General features: G+C 43.2%; 1 protein-coding gene across 4 annotated transcripts in view; it reads left to right on the forward strand.

Annotated features, from left to right (window-relative positions):
• The window catches only part of LOC132805784 (tensin-1-like), a 284,100-nt gene that overhangs the window by 92,232 nt on the left and 175,849 nt on the right, over positions 1–16,019 (forward strand). For all 4 annotated transcript variants that reach the window (XM_060821037.1, XM_060821039.1, XM_060821038.1 and 1 more), the window contains exon 2: positions 3,491–3,605. In XM_060821037.1, the coding sequence (XP_060677020.1) occupies positions 3,491–3,605 (115 nt within the window). The remainder of the gene's footprint in view (positions 1–3,490; positions 3,606–16,019) is intronic.

Raw genomic sequence — 16,019 nt, forward strand, 5'->3', positions numbered from 1 at the left:
AGTAGGTTCTGAATCCAATACAGCTGGAATGGCGATCAAATCCCATGCTGTTGGCATAAATCTGATCAACATTAATCCAGCCAACTAAGCTAATGGGTTCTGAAGGAATCCATGTTGCTGTGGCAATAGTAGTCTGAAGCTATGGATAGTGATGGTAAAGGCTCCAAATTCTTTCCATCACATGGTTGTCTAGGAATCTCGCCTACTCTCACCATTTACCATTAGCATGTTGGAAGGAATTGCAGGTTGATACTCAAACAGTTTGGCCACACTCTGAACACACCTTTTTTGGCTTTCAAGTTTTGGAGTAGGATTTGAACCCAGAGTTGTGGGCTCAGAAGCAGGAAGGTCACAAGATCTCCTCCAACTGTTAATTAACAAATAAAAGAAGAATGTTTTGCACTTCTATCACATCTTTTGCGAGTTCAAGAGGTTCTAAAATACGAACATCCTGTGAAATTCTTTTGAATAGTTGGCACTAATGTTGGAAAAGCAGCAGCCAATTTGCACACAGCGAGTTCCCACAAAAGCAATCTGATCATAACCAGATAATGTTTTTGAAACGATATTGATTGATGGATAAATATTAACCTGGAAACAAAGGAGAAGGATAGCTCCTGTTTTTCAAAGTAGCACCAAGGCACTTTTTATATCCACCTGACAGGGCAGACAGGGCATTAATGCCTCATCCAAAGATGGCCCCATTTTGCAGACAAGAACCCATAAAGAGGAATTAGATGAACGAACAGTTAATTCTCTCTGAACAGTTCTGAAGAAGGGTCACTGGACCCAAAACTTTAACTCTGCTTTCTCTGCACTGGTGCTGCCAGACCTACTGAGTTTTTCCAGCAATTTCTCTCTGTGGAAGCATGTTGGACTGCATGGGACAGCCTTGCAAAAATTAGATTAAAATGGAGATACCAAAAGTGACTTTAAAATGACACGAGTATCATTAGTTGCAAAGAATTTAGAAAGAATCGTCATGTATTTCCGATTTACAATAGAAAGGGGGGTGGGGGTGGTGGAATCCCTTAATGAAGAGAAGAGGTGCTTGAGTGATTCACTTTCAGGGTTAGCAGCTGAGGCAGATACTGTAAACGTTCAAGATTAGAGCAGATGAACGTGAAGAAAATGAAGCGGAGGTTAAATAATAACACGAGCCGGAGGGGCCGAATGACCTGTTTTTCTGTTTGAATCCCTACGTTTTTTTTGGCACGGTTGGCTGAGAAAAGAATGCTCCCTGAGGCACCGCATAACAACCTTTGAATATAATACCGTGGGATCTTTAACATCCACTTTAACTACTGCAAGAGGCAGTGGACAACTTCGATAAATATGTCATCCAAAGGCCAAGTCTTTTTCTGTGGTAAAACAAAACATTGTCACTCAGCTCAGCAGTCGCTTCGTTTTAGATCGGCAGCTCTGTCGTGTTGTCCAGTTAAACACATCCCCGAGAGAACACCCTGCATTTGAAGGAAGGGTATCCATCACCATAGAGACACCCTGTTAATTATGTAATCAACTCCGTCGTGGTCGTAAACCGATTTTTTTTTGTTTTGGCAAGAAGAGAGTCTTTTAAAAACATGTTCAATAAGTCTGACCTTGAAAAATAAATACCTTCCGCGTCAGTATTCGGGCCCTGACGTGAGCTCCTGGACACGTCTCGATCAGCTAGATAATTTTTCTTCCAAATAGGTCTGAAATTTTCCCACCCTTTTAATTTCGCGCGTGAGCCTCCCTGAGGAGATCCGATGGGGAGTGTGTACGTTGTAACACACAGTTTGGGGTGGGGGGAGGGTGCAGAATTGTGTGACAGGCTGCATGTGTTTTACATCTCCGCCATCTTGCGGACATCGAACATGTGGAATTTGGCCCTCGTGAGATGGTCGTTGACAGAAGTGTAAAGAATCGTTAATGTGTTTAAACAAATCCTGCTGACCACTGATTCAGCTCTCGATTATATTGAAGTCGCCCAATCAAATTAAGTTCCGATCCTCGAAGACCTTTGTGAGGGTAAAATTAGCCACGTTGGAATGGGCCTGGTACCTCGAGTGTTGTGGAAGCCTCAATGCATTGAAGTCGTCGATGCGTCTCCATAGCTAATCTAGAGCCATCCATAAGTATAACTAATACTCCCCCCATTTCCCTGAAAAAAACTCAAATCTGTGTTGGTTCTTGTTTGGTTATAGAGAATCACGGGAACTCGCAGTTAATGGAAATGTAATCTCAGGACAGCTGCAAAATGTTGTCCACTATCTCACAAAGTCAGTGTTTATCCCAGTGTTACCCTGCCCTTATTGGGTTCTCTTGGGCCTTAGCCTTGAACCTATGAAACCACAATCACCACATACTTTCAGCTTGAGCTTGAGCTTCATCTTGGAGTGTCTACAAGAAAAGTGACAAAAATGTATCATCATTAAATAAAAGACAGTTATGTTGCAAAACATGATGTTCTAAACAATAATAATGAAGAACTTGCCAGCACTTTCACAGAAGTAGCTCAAAGTCATGCTCTGCCAAGTTAACAAGAAGGGAGAAAGGGAAAATGAAAGATGAGCCAAGGATGAAAGAACAGCAGGAGTAGGCCATTTGGCCTTCAAGCTTACTCCGATTCAATGAGATCATGAATGACCTTGACTCTGCCTTTTCACGCCGTCCTCATATTCCTTAATTCTCTGTGTCCAAACATCTATCATTCTCAGTAATATACTGTACAACTGAGCATCCACAACCCTCTGGAGTAGAGAATTCCAAAGGTTTATAGCCCTTTGAGTGAAAAAAATCCCTTTCGGTTCCAAATGGCTGGCCTCTCATTCTCACACTGTGACCCTGTTGTTTTAGACTTTCCAGATAGGAAGAAACTGCCTTTCAACCTCAATACTGTCAATCCCCCGAACGTTTCAATGAGATCACATCTTATTCTTCTAAACCTCTAGCAGTGTGGGCTAACAGAGCATTCTTTCATGTGAATGCTGGTATGTGAAGTTGGGTGTGGATTAATTACAGGATGCACTTCTGATTTTAGGATGGGGCAGATATTTCAAACTCCATCTAGCAAAGTGGCACGGAGGTTGGTTGTGCTGGTTCCTCAGAACCTGATAAAGGTCTGGTCTGACAGATATATCCTGCAGAATCTGGGTCAGTAGTGGTGCTACTGATCCAATCCTGTACATGAGCATTGAAGCCTGAAACCCAGTGTACTTTATTGCTGCCTTCAGATTATTTGAATATTTGGTGTTGATGTTCTGGTGAGAGCTTCCTTAAACATGTCATTTTGAAACAAACAAGTAGGCTTCCAATTAAATGAGAATGAAGCTAAAACTCAGAATGGTGCATGCCCATTTCCTAGCAGCAGTGAGTGAGCTGTGTTCTGAGATGCTGTTTAGACAAGTGTTGTACGCTTACCTTCAACCTCCTATCAGTAAAGCTCATTGATGGCAATGGTTGTTGCTGAGGTGAATCTCACACGTGTCTCTTTTCTGTCTTGCAGCCTGGTAAGGTTGATGTTCCAAGTACTCACAGCTTTAAGGAGAAAGTATTTAAGAAGAAAAAGAACTGTGCGGTATGCAAGCAACCAATCACGTCACAGGGAATCTTATGTCGTGGTAAGTAAAGTCCAGTAGAAGGAGAATTCTTATTCGATGTGGAAGGTATAAACTGGTTTTCTAAAGAATGGGTGGAGAATGGCAGACATTATCTTTTAGATCAGATGTTTGCCTTCTCAGGTGAACATAAAAACTTCCATGGCAGTATTTTGAAGAAGGACAGTTTTCTCTGGTGTCCTGGCCAATATTTATCCCTCAATCAATCTGACTAAATATTACTTCACTGCTATTTGCAGCACATAGTTTCATGCATTACAACAGTGACTGCAGTTTAAAATATTTTATCATTGGCTTTAAAGTGCTTCGAGACACGCAGAAGGTTTGAAAGAAGCGATATAAATACACGTGCTGTGTGTATCTGTCTCTGTCCCGCTATTTCTCTCTCTCTTGCTTTCCCACCTCCAGATGTCTCTGGATTATGACCACATCTGTAATTATCTTTCTGCCCACTTTCACCAGACCAGGCAGCAACAATGATGGTTGGGATTTTTTTTCATAGAGCCAGAGAGTCATCTAGCATGCAATCATACCCTTCAGCTGAACTAGTCCCATTTCCTGCATTTGGCCAATATCCCTTGAAACCCTTTCCTATCCATGTACCTGTCTAAGTGTTATAATTTCACCTGCCTCTACCACTTCCTCTGGAAGCTCATTCCATATATGCACCCCTCAGTGTGAAAAAGTTGCCCCTCAGGTTCTTTTTAATTCTTTTCCCCTCACCTTAAACCGATGCTCTCTAGTTTTGGAGTCCCCTACCCGAGGGAAAGACCTTGGCTGTTCACCTTATCTATGCCCCTGACGATTTCTTTAAACCTTGATAAGCTCCTACCATCCAAGTAATAAGGTCCCAGCCTATCTAACCTCTCCTTATAAATCAAACCCTCCAGTCTCAGGAACATCCTTGTAAATCTTTTCCAGTTTAATAACATCCTTCCTGGAGCACTGATGCAGAGAAGGCTGGAATTGCAGTGCAAGGAGGTAACGGAGATAGGGAGAGGTATGTGGATTCGAAGGTTTTGCATTGGTGCTGTAGTGCATTTTGCAATATCAAAGTCCCTCTCAATTCCAGGAACTGTTGTATTTGGCCAGAGTTTGCAGTTGTATATCACACAGGCACTCATTATTTGACCGTGCTTTTTTGAATTTGTGAAGTCAAACACAGAGGGGTCATGGACCTTTGCTTTATGCTGTTGCTCCATATGCCATTCAAACAAGATAATCCTAGAATGATACAGCACAGAAGGAAGGCATTTGGCACATCTTGCCTGTGCTGGATCTTTGACAGAGCTTTCCAGTTAGTCGTCTTTGAATTGGCGTAATGCTGTTATTTAGGAAGCTTGACGCGTTTGATCGAAGACTGGGCCCAGTGTATGGAAAGAATGTGTTACTTTTTCTGGGCAAATGACATTGGGGCAACAAGTAATTCTCCTGACAGTTTGTGGACCCACAGCTTTTTCAGTTATTAGGAACCTAACTTTCCCTGAGGCACCAGATCCTAAATCCTTTCAAGAGCTGATGGATTTAGTTAAGGAATATTATAACCCCAAGCCTCCCCTAATTCTGAAATGCTATTGGTTTTACTCAGCAATTTGAGAACAAGAAGAATCCATATCGGGTCTTTTGACTAGGTGAAGATGACTGGCAAAGGCATGTGACTTTGGTTTAACCCTTAATGGGATGCTGAGAGACCGTTTGGTATTTGGGATTAAGGATGTAACCATGCAAAAGCACCTACCAGCTGAAGCCCAACTGCACTTCAAACGTGTACTCAACAGCCTTTATCATTGGACAATGCGGCAAGTGGAGCATATGATTTGCAGGGTATTCCAGTGGAAGTGGACACCCTCGCCAGTCTGACTGAGCTTAGGGAACACCATTTGAAGTGAAGGCAATTGCATAGCCTCTCTTAGGACCTATCTTGAACAAAAGGGACTCTAGGTCAGCCTTCAGCAAAATGCCAAAACAATGCCAAGCCTCAGCCAACCTGTTAAAATTTTCTTCAGCATCCAGGCCAATAAACCATTGTAGTTGCTGCCATTATGTGGACTCGAGATAGCAAAAGAGTCCCACTAGGCCTGAATTGAGTAAGAGAACTCGTGGACCAGACTACAGGAAAGTGTACACCCTGGAAGGTCCATCTACATCTGGTTTGGAAATAGTTAAATTACTTTGCAACGTCCAAATCAGACCCAAAAAAATAAATGTCTGGTTAAATAGTCACCCAGTTCTAATGGAGGTCGATACCAATGCACACCTTTCAGTAGTTGCAGAACCAGTCTTGAACAAAATTCGCTCTGGATCCGATCATTAAGGTGGTGCAAGCCGTCAGCTAGACTGAGAACCTACACCAGGCAACCTTTACTGATTAAGGGTAGAACCTCGGCCATGTTCTATTCTCTTATGAGAAGCAGCTGGTTCAGTTACCACAGATTGTAGTAAAGGAAGGCTCAGGCCCAAGCTTGAAGGGGTGAAATTGGTTGAGAAAGATTCACCTAGATTGACTCAACATTTTTCACTGAGAAAATGGTTGCCTAAGTGAAGTCCTAATTAAATACCCAGAGATTTTTCAGGAAGGTCGGGGGAGTATTAAAGGAGTCAAGGCCACCTGGCATGTTGACCAGGAAGTAATTCCATGATTCTGCAAGATCCGTGCAGTGCCATTTGCTTTACGGGCAGAAATCAGGAGGCTGGAAAGAGAAGGAATCATCAAACCAGTCCAGTTAGTGGAATGGGCAGCACTGGTCGTACTGATTGTGAAGCTCAATGGGTCAGTTCGCCTTTGTAGGGATTTTAAACAAATGGTAAACCACTTTTCACAACTGGATAAATACCGAATCCCTTGCATATAGAGGATTTATACACCAAGTTGGCCAGGGAGCTGTCCTTCATGAAGGTGGTCATGAGTCATGCATACTTGCAATTCCAGTTAGATGAGGATTCCCAGACGTATGCTACAATTAATTCCCACCAGGGTTTGTATCAATATACAAGACTGCCATTTGGGGTAGTAACAGTCTGTGCCACTTTTCAGTGGACGATGGAGAACATTTTACAAGGTCTACTACCACACCCTACACCCTCCCGCCTCCCCCTGCCAATCGCCAATTATCTTGATGGCATACTAACAACTGGGAAACCAACAAGGAGCACTTAGAGAACTTGGACATAGTCTTAGATGTTTCTCCAAGGGGAGTGTATACCTTAGAAGGGGAAGATTTGTGTTCCAGCCACCCTAAGTAACCTATTTGGGCTACAGAGTTGACAAACTGGGTTACACTCTTCGGAAGATAAAGTAAAGGTGATCAAAAGTGTCCCGGTTCGCACGTCTGTATTGGAGCTTAGATCTTTCCTTGGGCTGTTGAATTGTTATGGAAAGTTCGTAGATAACCTGACCTCCATTCTGACACCTTTGATTCAACTCCTAAAAACGGATCAGCCTTGGAAATGGTTGCATTGCCAAGCCACAGCTTTCAGGAAAATGAAGAAATAGCCTACAGCTTCACCAGATACCAAACTGCCCTGGTTCCTTTTTGATTATAGGACACCCCTCATGCAACTACAGGATAGTACTGGCAGAGTTGCTAATGGGGAGAAGGCTCTGCACCAGATTAAATCTGATCTTCCTGGACCTGGTGGAGAGGGTGAAATGGTATCAGGAATGCCAGTTCTGGACACAAGACTCCTCTAACTGAGAGAGCGTTTACTTCAAGGGACAAAATTTGATATCGGAACCATGGGAATGGCCCTGCATGGGTAAGAGGCATGATCAACGTGAGGTCAGGTCCAGTGACATATGAAGTTCAGGTAGGTGCGACAGTCTTGAACAAGCACATGGACCATATGAAAATTCCAAACCCGCAAATGCAGCTGGAGAAAAATGTGCTTGGTTCCTCAGAACAGCCTGAAAAGCTGTTGGAACCCATGGATTCTCCATTTCTGTCAAGCATTGAAGAGACTTCAGAATCTGAGGTGGACAAGTTGTGTGTCACCGCCTCAACACCCTTGCCACCTGAAGAAGAGAATGAATTTCTTCCGAGATGCCCAGGGCACAAGAGGCATGTACTGTGTGTTACGCCCTGTCCATATCCAAGGCAGAGTCAGAGGAACCTGACCCAGTGATACAACGTCCCAGGAGGAGCTACAAAAAAGAAACTGCCTAGGTCCTAGGACTCAGAAGGGGAGGGATGTAGTGATTGTAATGAGGTTAACCAGGTGGATATCATAGAAGATAAGTTCCCTGATTGGGAGTGTTCTTTCACTGTGTCTCACACCTACACACACACACACACACACACAACATGGGTGCTGGAGAAAAATAAGCACTACTGCAGTTAAGCAGTAATGTGTGGGGTATATAAAAAAAAAGGAGTGAAAAATAAAAAAAAACAAGAGTGTCTGGGTGTGGAGTGCTTTATTTCCCCCTCCAACTCTGTTTTGATTTAATCCCTGCCCTCCCCTTCACTGTTTGATCACGCAGCATTGCCCTTTGAGAAGGGCACTGCTTGTCACTAGCCATTTGGGTGTTTCCCTTCTTCCTGGTGGTGGAATATAAATAAAGATTTGCACACTTGTCATTTTTCAATATTTCCGACACCTGCATGCACACGACATGGGTGCTGGAGAAAAATAAGCACTACCGCTGTCAGGTGGTAGTGTAGGGGGAGGAATAAAAAAGAACAGAAGTGTTAGACATCCTGTCACTCTTGAGAGCTGGTTCTGAGGGAGCTAGATCAGTGACCGAAGGACTCTCCAAAAAAAAACGAAAAGAGAAAAGAAAGAGTGTCTGGGTGTGGAGTGCTTTATTTCCCCCTCTAACTCTATTTTGATTTAATCCCTGCCCTCCCCTTCACTTTTTTTTTGATCATGCAGCATTGTCCTTTGATGAGAACTGTGCTGCTTGTCACTGGTTATTTGGGTGTTTCCTTTCTTCCTGGTGGTGGGAAGTGAATAAAGATTTGTATACCTGTTGTCTTTCACTGTGCCTCACACCTGCACACACACAACATGGATGCTGGGGAAAAATAAGCACTACCTTAGTTAGGCGGTAGTGTGAGGAGTAAAATTATAAAAAAGAAAAAAGGGGTAGATTTCGAAAAAGAAATATAAAGAAGAGTGTTTGGGTGTGGAGTGCTCTATTTCCCCCTCCAACTCTATTTTGATTTGAATCTCTACCCTTCCGCCTTCACTTAGTTTTTCACATAAGCATCGCCCCTACCGGGCTTTGCTTGTTACTGGTTTCATGGGTGTTTTTCCTGGTGGTGGAAATGTTGAATAAAATAATTTTGCACATTGTGTTTTTACTGAGTCCCTGTACTTACACACACACATAACACAGGAATAAAATAAACATAGACAGGAGTGTGAGAGGTTCTGTTCACTCTGAGAGCTGACTCATTTTTCACCCTTAAAACCACTTAAAGATCATCGTGTCCTGTTAATGGGATGATAAAAGGACCCCATACTTTCTCTTGAAATTGCAGTTTTTAAGATAAGGCACTGAGATGCCAAAATAAGAAATAGGGGTGTGGTGGGGAGACACAGTAGCATAATAAACAAATACAAGTCATTAGAGAAGCACAAGTCATTCCCCAGAAAGCTTCAATCTAAGAACTGGATGACTTTCGTATCAGAGACTACGCAGTTTCTCCACCCCATAATGTCTCAGTGCAATTTAATGTCACATCTAGCTTGAATAATAGACCAGCAGAAGCCTGGGTCATTGGGAGAGTTGGGCCTAGCAGGGGCCTGTATCGCTGGAGGAGACAGACCCAGTAGAAACTTAAAGTGACACTGATGTTTTGAATGTGAATTTCCCCCAGAATGTCACTTTGTTGAAATGATCTTGATGTCTATGCCATTCTATTGACCTTATCTGTTTTCATTCTTGGACACTATTTTTACCTTCTTGACGAGCTGCTGAAAAATGTAAATAACTCTGGAATCCTGTCAAACTAATTCATTTGGCACTTGTCGTTAAACAGGCCAGTTTTAAAAAAAAATTAGGATGTGAATTGGAAAGTCCCTGACTGTCATTCCAGATAAATATTTTGCATTACAGTAAATGCTTCTGAGTACTCCACCCCCATCTTTTGCCAGCCGCTGAATCATGTTTTTCAGATCGATGAAGGAGTGAGATGCAGTGTGTCTGGTCATTCTGTCTAAGTGAAAACTGCCTGTGTACCTCCAGCTCAGCCCACTGTTAATGGGCCTGATTTTACCTATTCAAAGTCTATTCACTTTCACATTTCCCCCATTGCCCACTCACCTGACCGTGTTTAAATCGTCAACAAAGGGAAGGCTGGTGTTATATGGAATGCTGGATGACTAAAGAAATTGAGGGTTTGGTTAAGTAAAAGAAGGAAGCACATGTCAGGTATAGACAGGATGGATGGAATGAATCCTTAGAAGAGTAGAAAGAAAGTAGGAGTATAGTTAAGAGGGAAATCAGGAGGGCAAAACGGGGATATGAGATAGCTTTGGTAAATAGAATTCAGGAGAATCCAAAGGGTTTTTACAAATATATTAAGGACAAAAGGGTAACTAGGGAGAGAATAGGGCTCCTCAAAGATCAGCAAGGCGGCCTTTGTTTGGAGCCACAGAAAATGGGGGAGATACTAAATGAATACTTTATATCAGTATTTACTGTGGAAAAGGATATGGAAGATATAGACTGTAGGGAAATAGATGGTGACATCTTGCAAAATGTCCAGATTACAGAAGAGGAAGTGCTGAATGTCTTGAAATGGTTAAAGGTGGATAAATCCCCAGGACCTGATCAGGTGTACCCGAGAACTCTGTGGGAAGCTAGAGAAGTAATTGCTGGGCCTCTTGCTGAGATATTTGTTATCATCGATAGTCACAGGTGAGGTGCTGGAAGACTGGAGGTTGGCAAACGTGGTGCCACTGTTTAAGAAGGGCAGTAAAGGCAAGCCAGGGAACTATAGATCAGTGAGCCTTACCTCGGCGGTGGGCACGTTGTTGGAGGGAATCCTGAGGGACAGGATGTACATGTATTTGGAAAGGCAAGGACTGGTTCGGGACAGTCAACATGGCTTTGTGCGTGGGAAATCATGTCTCACAAACTTGATTGAGTTTTTTGATGAAGTAACAAAGAAGATTGATGAGGGCAGAGCAGTAGATGTGATCTCTATGGACTTCAATAAGGTGTTTGACAAGGTTCCCCATTGGAGACTGATTAGCAAGGTTAGATCTCATGGAATACAGAGAGAACTAGCCATTTGGATACAGAACTGGCTCAAAGGTAGAAGACAGAGGGTGGTGGTGGAGGGTTGTTTTTCAGAATGGAGGCCTGTGACCAGTGGAGTGCCACAAGGATCAGTGCTGGGCCCCCTACTTTTTGTCATTTACATAAATGATTTGGATGAGAGCATAAGAGGTACAGTTAGTAAGTTTGCAGATGACACCAAAATTGGAGGTGTGGTGGACAGCGAAGAGAGTTACCTCAGATTACAACAGGATCTGGACCAGATGAGCCAACGGGTTGAGAAGTAGCAGATGGAGTTTAATTCAGATAAATGTGAGGTGCTGCATTTTGGGAAAGCAAATCTTAGCAGGACTTATATACTTGGGAGTGCAGGTTCATAGCTCCTTGAAAGTGGAGTCGCAGATAGATAGGATAGTGAAGAAGACGTTTGGTATGTTTTCCTTTATTGGTCAGTGTATTGAGTACAGGAGTTGGGAGGTCATGTTACGGCTGTACAGGACATTGGTTAGGCCACTGTTGGAATATTGCATGCAATTCTGGTCTCCTTCCTATCGGAAAGATGTTGTGAAACTTGAAAGGGTTCAGAAAAGATTTACAAGGATGTTGCCAGGGTTGGAGAATTTGAGCTATAGGTAGAGGCTGAACAGGCTGGGGCTGTTTTCCCTGGAGCGTCGGAAGCTGAGGATGACCTTATAGAGGTTTACAAAATTATGAGGGGCATGGATAGGATAAATAGGCAAAGTCTTTTCCCTGGGGTTGGGGAGTCCAGAACTAGAGGGCATAGGTTTAGGGTGAGAGGGGAAAGATATAAAAGAGACCGAAGGGGCAACTTTTTCACGCAGAGGGTGGTACATGTATGGAATGAGCTGCCAGAGGAAGTGGTGGAGGCTGGTACAATTGCAACGTTTAAGAGGCATTTGGATGGGCATATGAATAGAAAGGGTTTGGAGGGATATGGGCTGGGTGCTGGCAGGTGGGACTAGATTGGGTTGGGATATCTGGTCGGCATGGATGGGTTGGACCGAAGGGTCTGTTTCCATGCTGTACATCTCTATGACTATTTCCAGACAATGTTGAAAAAGTGTGTAAAACTGTGGAGGGCTGAGATGGAGTGAATAGGAACTATTTCTGTCAGCAGAGAGGCCAATAGCCAGGGGACAGATAGGAGAATTAGAGGGGAGTTGTAGAGTCATATAGATATACAGTACAGAAACAGACCCTTCGGTCCGACTCATCCATGTCAACCAGATATCCAAGCCTAATCTAGTCCCATTTGCCAGCACTTGGCCCATATCCCTACTAAACCCTCCTCTTCCTATCCCATCCAGATGCCTTTTAAATGTTATAATTGTACCAGCCTCCACCACTTCCTCTGGCAGCTCATTTCATATACGAACCACCTTATGCATGAATTGATTGCCTCTTAGGTCAATTTTAATTCTTCCTCCTCTCAGCCTAAACCTATGCCCTCTCATTCTGGGCTCCTGCAACCCAGGGAGAAGACCTTGTCTATTTACCCTATCCATGCCCCTCATGATTTAATAAACCTCTATAAGCAACCCCTCAGCCTCCAACACTCCAGGGAAAACAGCCCCACCTATCAGCCTTTCCCTACAACTCAAACCCTCCAACTCTGGCAACACCTTGTAAATCTTTTCTGAACCCTTTTGAGTTCCACAACATTCTTTCTATAGGAGGGAGACCTGAATTGCATACAAAATTCCAAAAGTGGCCCAACTAATGTCCTATACAGTCACAACATCCTTTCAACTCCTATACTTCATGCTCAGAAAGGTTTGCAGATGGAGTGGAATTTGCTGAAAGGACTTCAGAGTCAGAAACTCTCATCATGTTTTTAAAAAAGACTCTTGAAGAGCTGTAACCTATAAAGCATCCAGAGTTGCAAAATGGGATTAAGCTGGATTGCCCTTTTTTTTTGACCAGCACAGACACAATAGGCTGAATGAAATGTTCTTGTGTTCTGGCTGGAAGGCCAGTTAAGCCCACAGTTTGACCCCATATTTGGCTTTGATAAATGATAGGTTGGATGTCAAAGTTTTAAACAGAAGAGTCAAATTTATTTGGACCAGACAGGAAGATATTGTGTACTTAAACTGCCTGCTTCCATTTTATTTTTGAGTCCTCACTGATACGTCTTGTTGAACTGGCTGGGCTTCTATCCTGAAGAGAGGTCTGAGAGGAGATCTGATTAAATTCCTTCCAATTTGATTTGAAATTACTTTGATAGGGTGAATGTGGAGGAACTGTTTCCAGTTTTTGGATGAGTCCACAAGGCCGAGCATATATGTAAGAGAGCTATGATCCGAGATTGACGAGAATGTGACCTTCACTGCCATACTGAGTGATTCAAGCAGCGAGTATTGATACAGTAGTGGGAGGCTTTGATGATGAAGAAGAGGATCAAGGGAAGTGAGGAGGGCAGGGTTGGAAGAGGGAATGAGAGTGGGGCAGTTCATATGGAGTATCAACACTAGCATAAATTAGTTGAGTCAATGGCCTGTTTCTGTGCTGTAGACTCAACCTTGTTTTATTTAACTTGGTGTCTCACCTCAGCAGTCTTGCAACTTCTACTCTTTTTGGTTAGATGAATTAAACACTTCAGGAGGAGCCTTGGGTCTTTCTTTTAGTTTTTTAACTTTGGGATATTTCAAGAATGTTTTGAGTATTCCACCTTCATTAAACCCAAATGGAACTCGAGTCCATAAAGTCCCAAAAGGGAGTTTGCAGGTAATTGAGCATGGGGAATTTACAGTATAGGTTAAAATCATGAAGTGTATGCTTGGGACTAATTATGACAGCTTTCAAAGAGACAAGTTTTTTTTTGGATAAATCTGTGCTCCTTCTCAGGCCAATATCTGTTCTCTGAGCTGGTCTTATTCTGTCAGCAGTGTCTCACCTAGGGCAGTGATATTGATTTAGAACACCAGAGTTTCTCAGTTATGATAGTGGCATAACATTTAGTTCTGTCACTGCTGGGAATGTCCATGAGGGTCCTGACATTCCAGGTCCTGAACTAAATTTTGAAGATGTGAAAATTGGTTGTGCAAGGTTTTCTTTTAAAATGGGGTGGATGATGCTCACTATCACACAATTCTGGTGGAACAAGGTCTTTGATCCAATGTCAGGGATAGCCAAAATGATTGGAGACTCCACTGCGGAGACAGGGAATCTGTCACACATGCACACCACACATGCACCACATACCTTGTTGTCCTGAGCATTCCCACTCCATCCGTCTTGTTGTGGGTCAATGTTAAGGGAAGTAATTTGAGTCCAGGCCCACTCTCTTGTGAAATCACTACCAACTAGGCCTCAGTTGCTGCCATCCTGAATGAGGGTGCCATATTGTCCCAGTGACCTCAGTCTGTCTGAGTAGCCTTTTCTAGCCAAACCACCTTGACCAGATGGCAGCAATTGACAGCCACCCTGTGACCTAACAGCCTCACCTCATTGCCTCCCTCTAACCTGGTCGCTGTCCCCCTGTTTCCTCACTCTGTTCACGTGGCCTTTCCTGAAGGTATGGTCCTCTATCATTTGGCAGCATCTCCCTGTGACCTTCCTCTGTCCCAGTGACCACTACTGTTGACTATCCCATGACCTCGCTCTCTCCTGTTGGCTCCCTGTGACCTTTTTCTGTCCCATGTGGCCTCTCCTGCTGGCTCCCCTGTGACTTTGTTCCCTCCGAACAGCCTCTCCAGTTGGGTCTCCGTGACCTTGCACCCTCCCAGTGTGCTCTCCTCCTGGCTCCCCTGTGACCTTGCTCTATCCCTGTGGTTTCTCCACAGGCATGCAGGGCCAGCAGAGATTTGGATGAGTTCTCTGAGGGTTAAATGTGGGAGAGCATTCAAATAGTTAAGTCTAGAGGTAACAGAGGCATAGATGGAGGTTTCAGGAGCAGACGAGCTGAGACAAGTGTGAAATCAGGTGATTTTATGGAGATAGGACTAGGTGGTCTTGGTGATAGTATGAACATGTGGATTGGAAACTCATCTCAGAGTTGAATGTGACGTTAAGGTTATGAACAGTTTGGCTCACCTTCAGGCAATTGCCAGAAAAGAGATTAGAGATTCAATCAGGAATGAGTTTGCAATGGTGGACTGAAGACAGTCTCTTCAGTCTTCCCAATAAAGCCAGCACTCATCTTAGTACACTGGCCAACAACTGACAGGAGACCTGGTGGTGCACAGCAGAGTAGAATTCTAATTAGTAACACACTGTAAAGAAACAATAGGTTTGGCACAGCAAGAAAGGATGGACTCACTAGCCATATTTATGAAGATTGCCAGCTGAGGTGGAATAATCAGCTTCTTCCACAGATGATTTATGATACCCCACAGATTTGATGACTAATCCGGACCACATTTCCATCTTGGAAATGGTGCATTAATTCTGCTTTACCTTGGCTTGAATGTGGCCATTTATTCTTATTCTCCAGTGTGAAAACAGTCACCCTTTTGTATTCCTTCTAAATTAATCCATGAATATTATTTCCACGGTTTATGGCTGTGCCCCTTCAGAACCACATTGAGCAAATTTAGTGAGGCTCCCCGCCAGTGGAGGCCTGGAAATTTCACCTCACCATCAGCCAAAATTTGAGATTGCTCCACTGGCAGGGACAGGCTTCTACTACAGGCAAATTCTGCCAGAAATTAGGTGCAGTCCTAATTTTGATAGCTTTCAGAACAGATTCTGCCCCGAGCAGAGGCACCACCTGTAAACATCTGAGCACAATTCACAGCCTGAAAAGAGGGAAAATAAAAAAATGTTTATTTTTTAACCTTTGAATGTCCCTTTGTTGATGGATTTGCTGGGTTTAATGGTTTTGCTGACCAAGTCTCTGTTATTCTAGACCTCCAAAGTTATGCTGGTTAGATCTTTATTTTGTGCTGCATGGCTCCAATGTGGCATTGTTACATGCCAATGCGTTATCTAATAATTGACATACTTAAGAACATATATTCTTCCGTGAAATATTCCATGATACTTTCTCCAGTCATTTCATGATGCATGATATAAACTGTACAATTATTTTTATTGCCTAAGCGAACTTTGGGATGATGGATATCTGTAGAATAAAATGACCCTTTTTTTGTAACATTTTGATCAAAATGCCAGCGATGAAAAATGGCATATTTGGAAATCTGTAGTTATCTCCTGAGGCCACATGC

Source organism: Hemiscyllium ocellatum, chromosome X (assembly GCF_020745735.1).
Source record: "Hemiscyllium ocellatum isolate sHemOce1 chromosome X, sHemOce1.pat.X.cur, whole genome shotgun sequence".
Lineage (NCBI taxonomy): Eukaryota > Metazoa > Chordata > Chondrichthyes > Orectolobiformes > Hemiscylliidae > Hemiscyllium > Hemiscyllium ocellatum.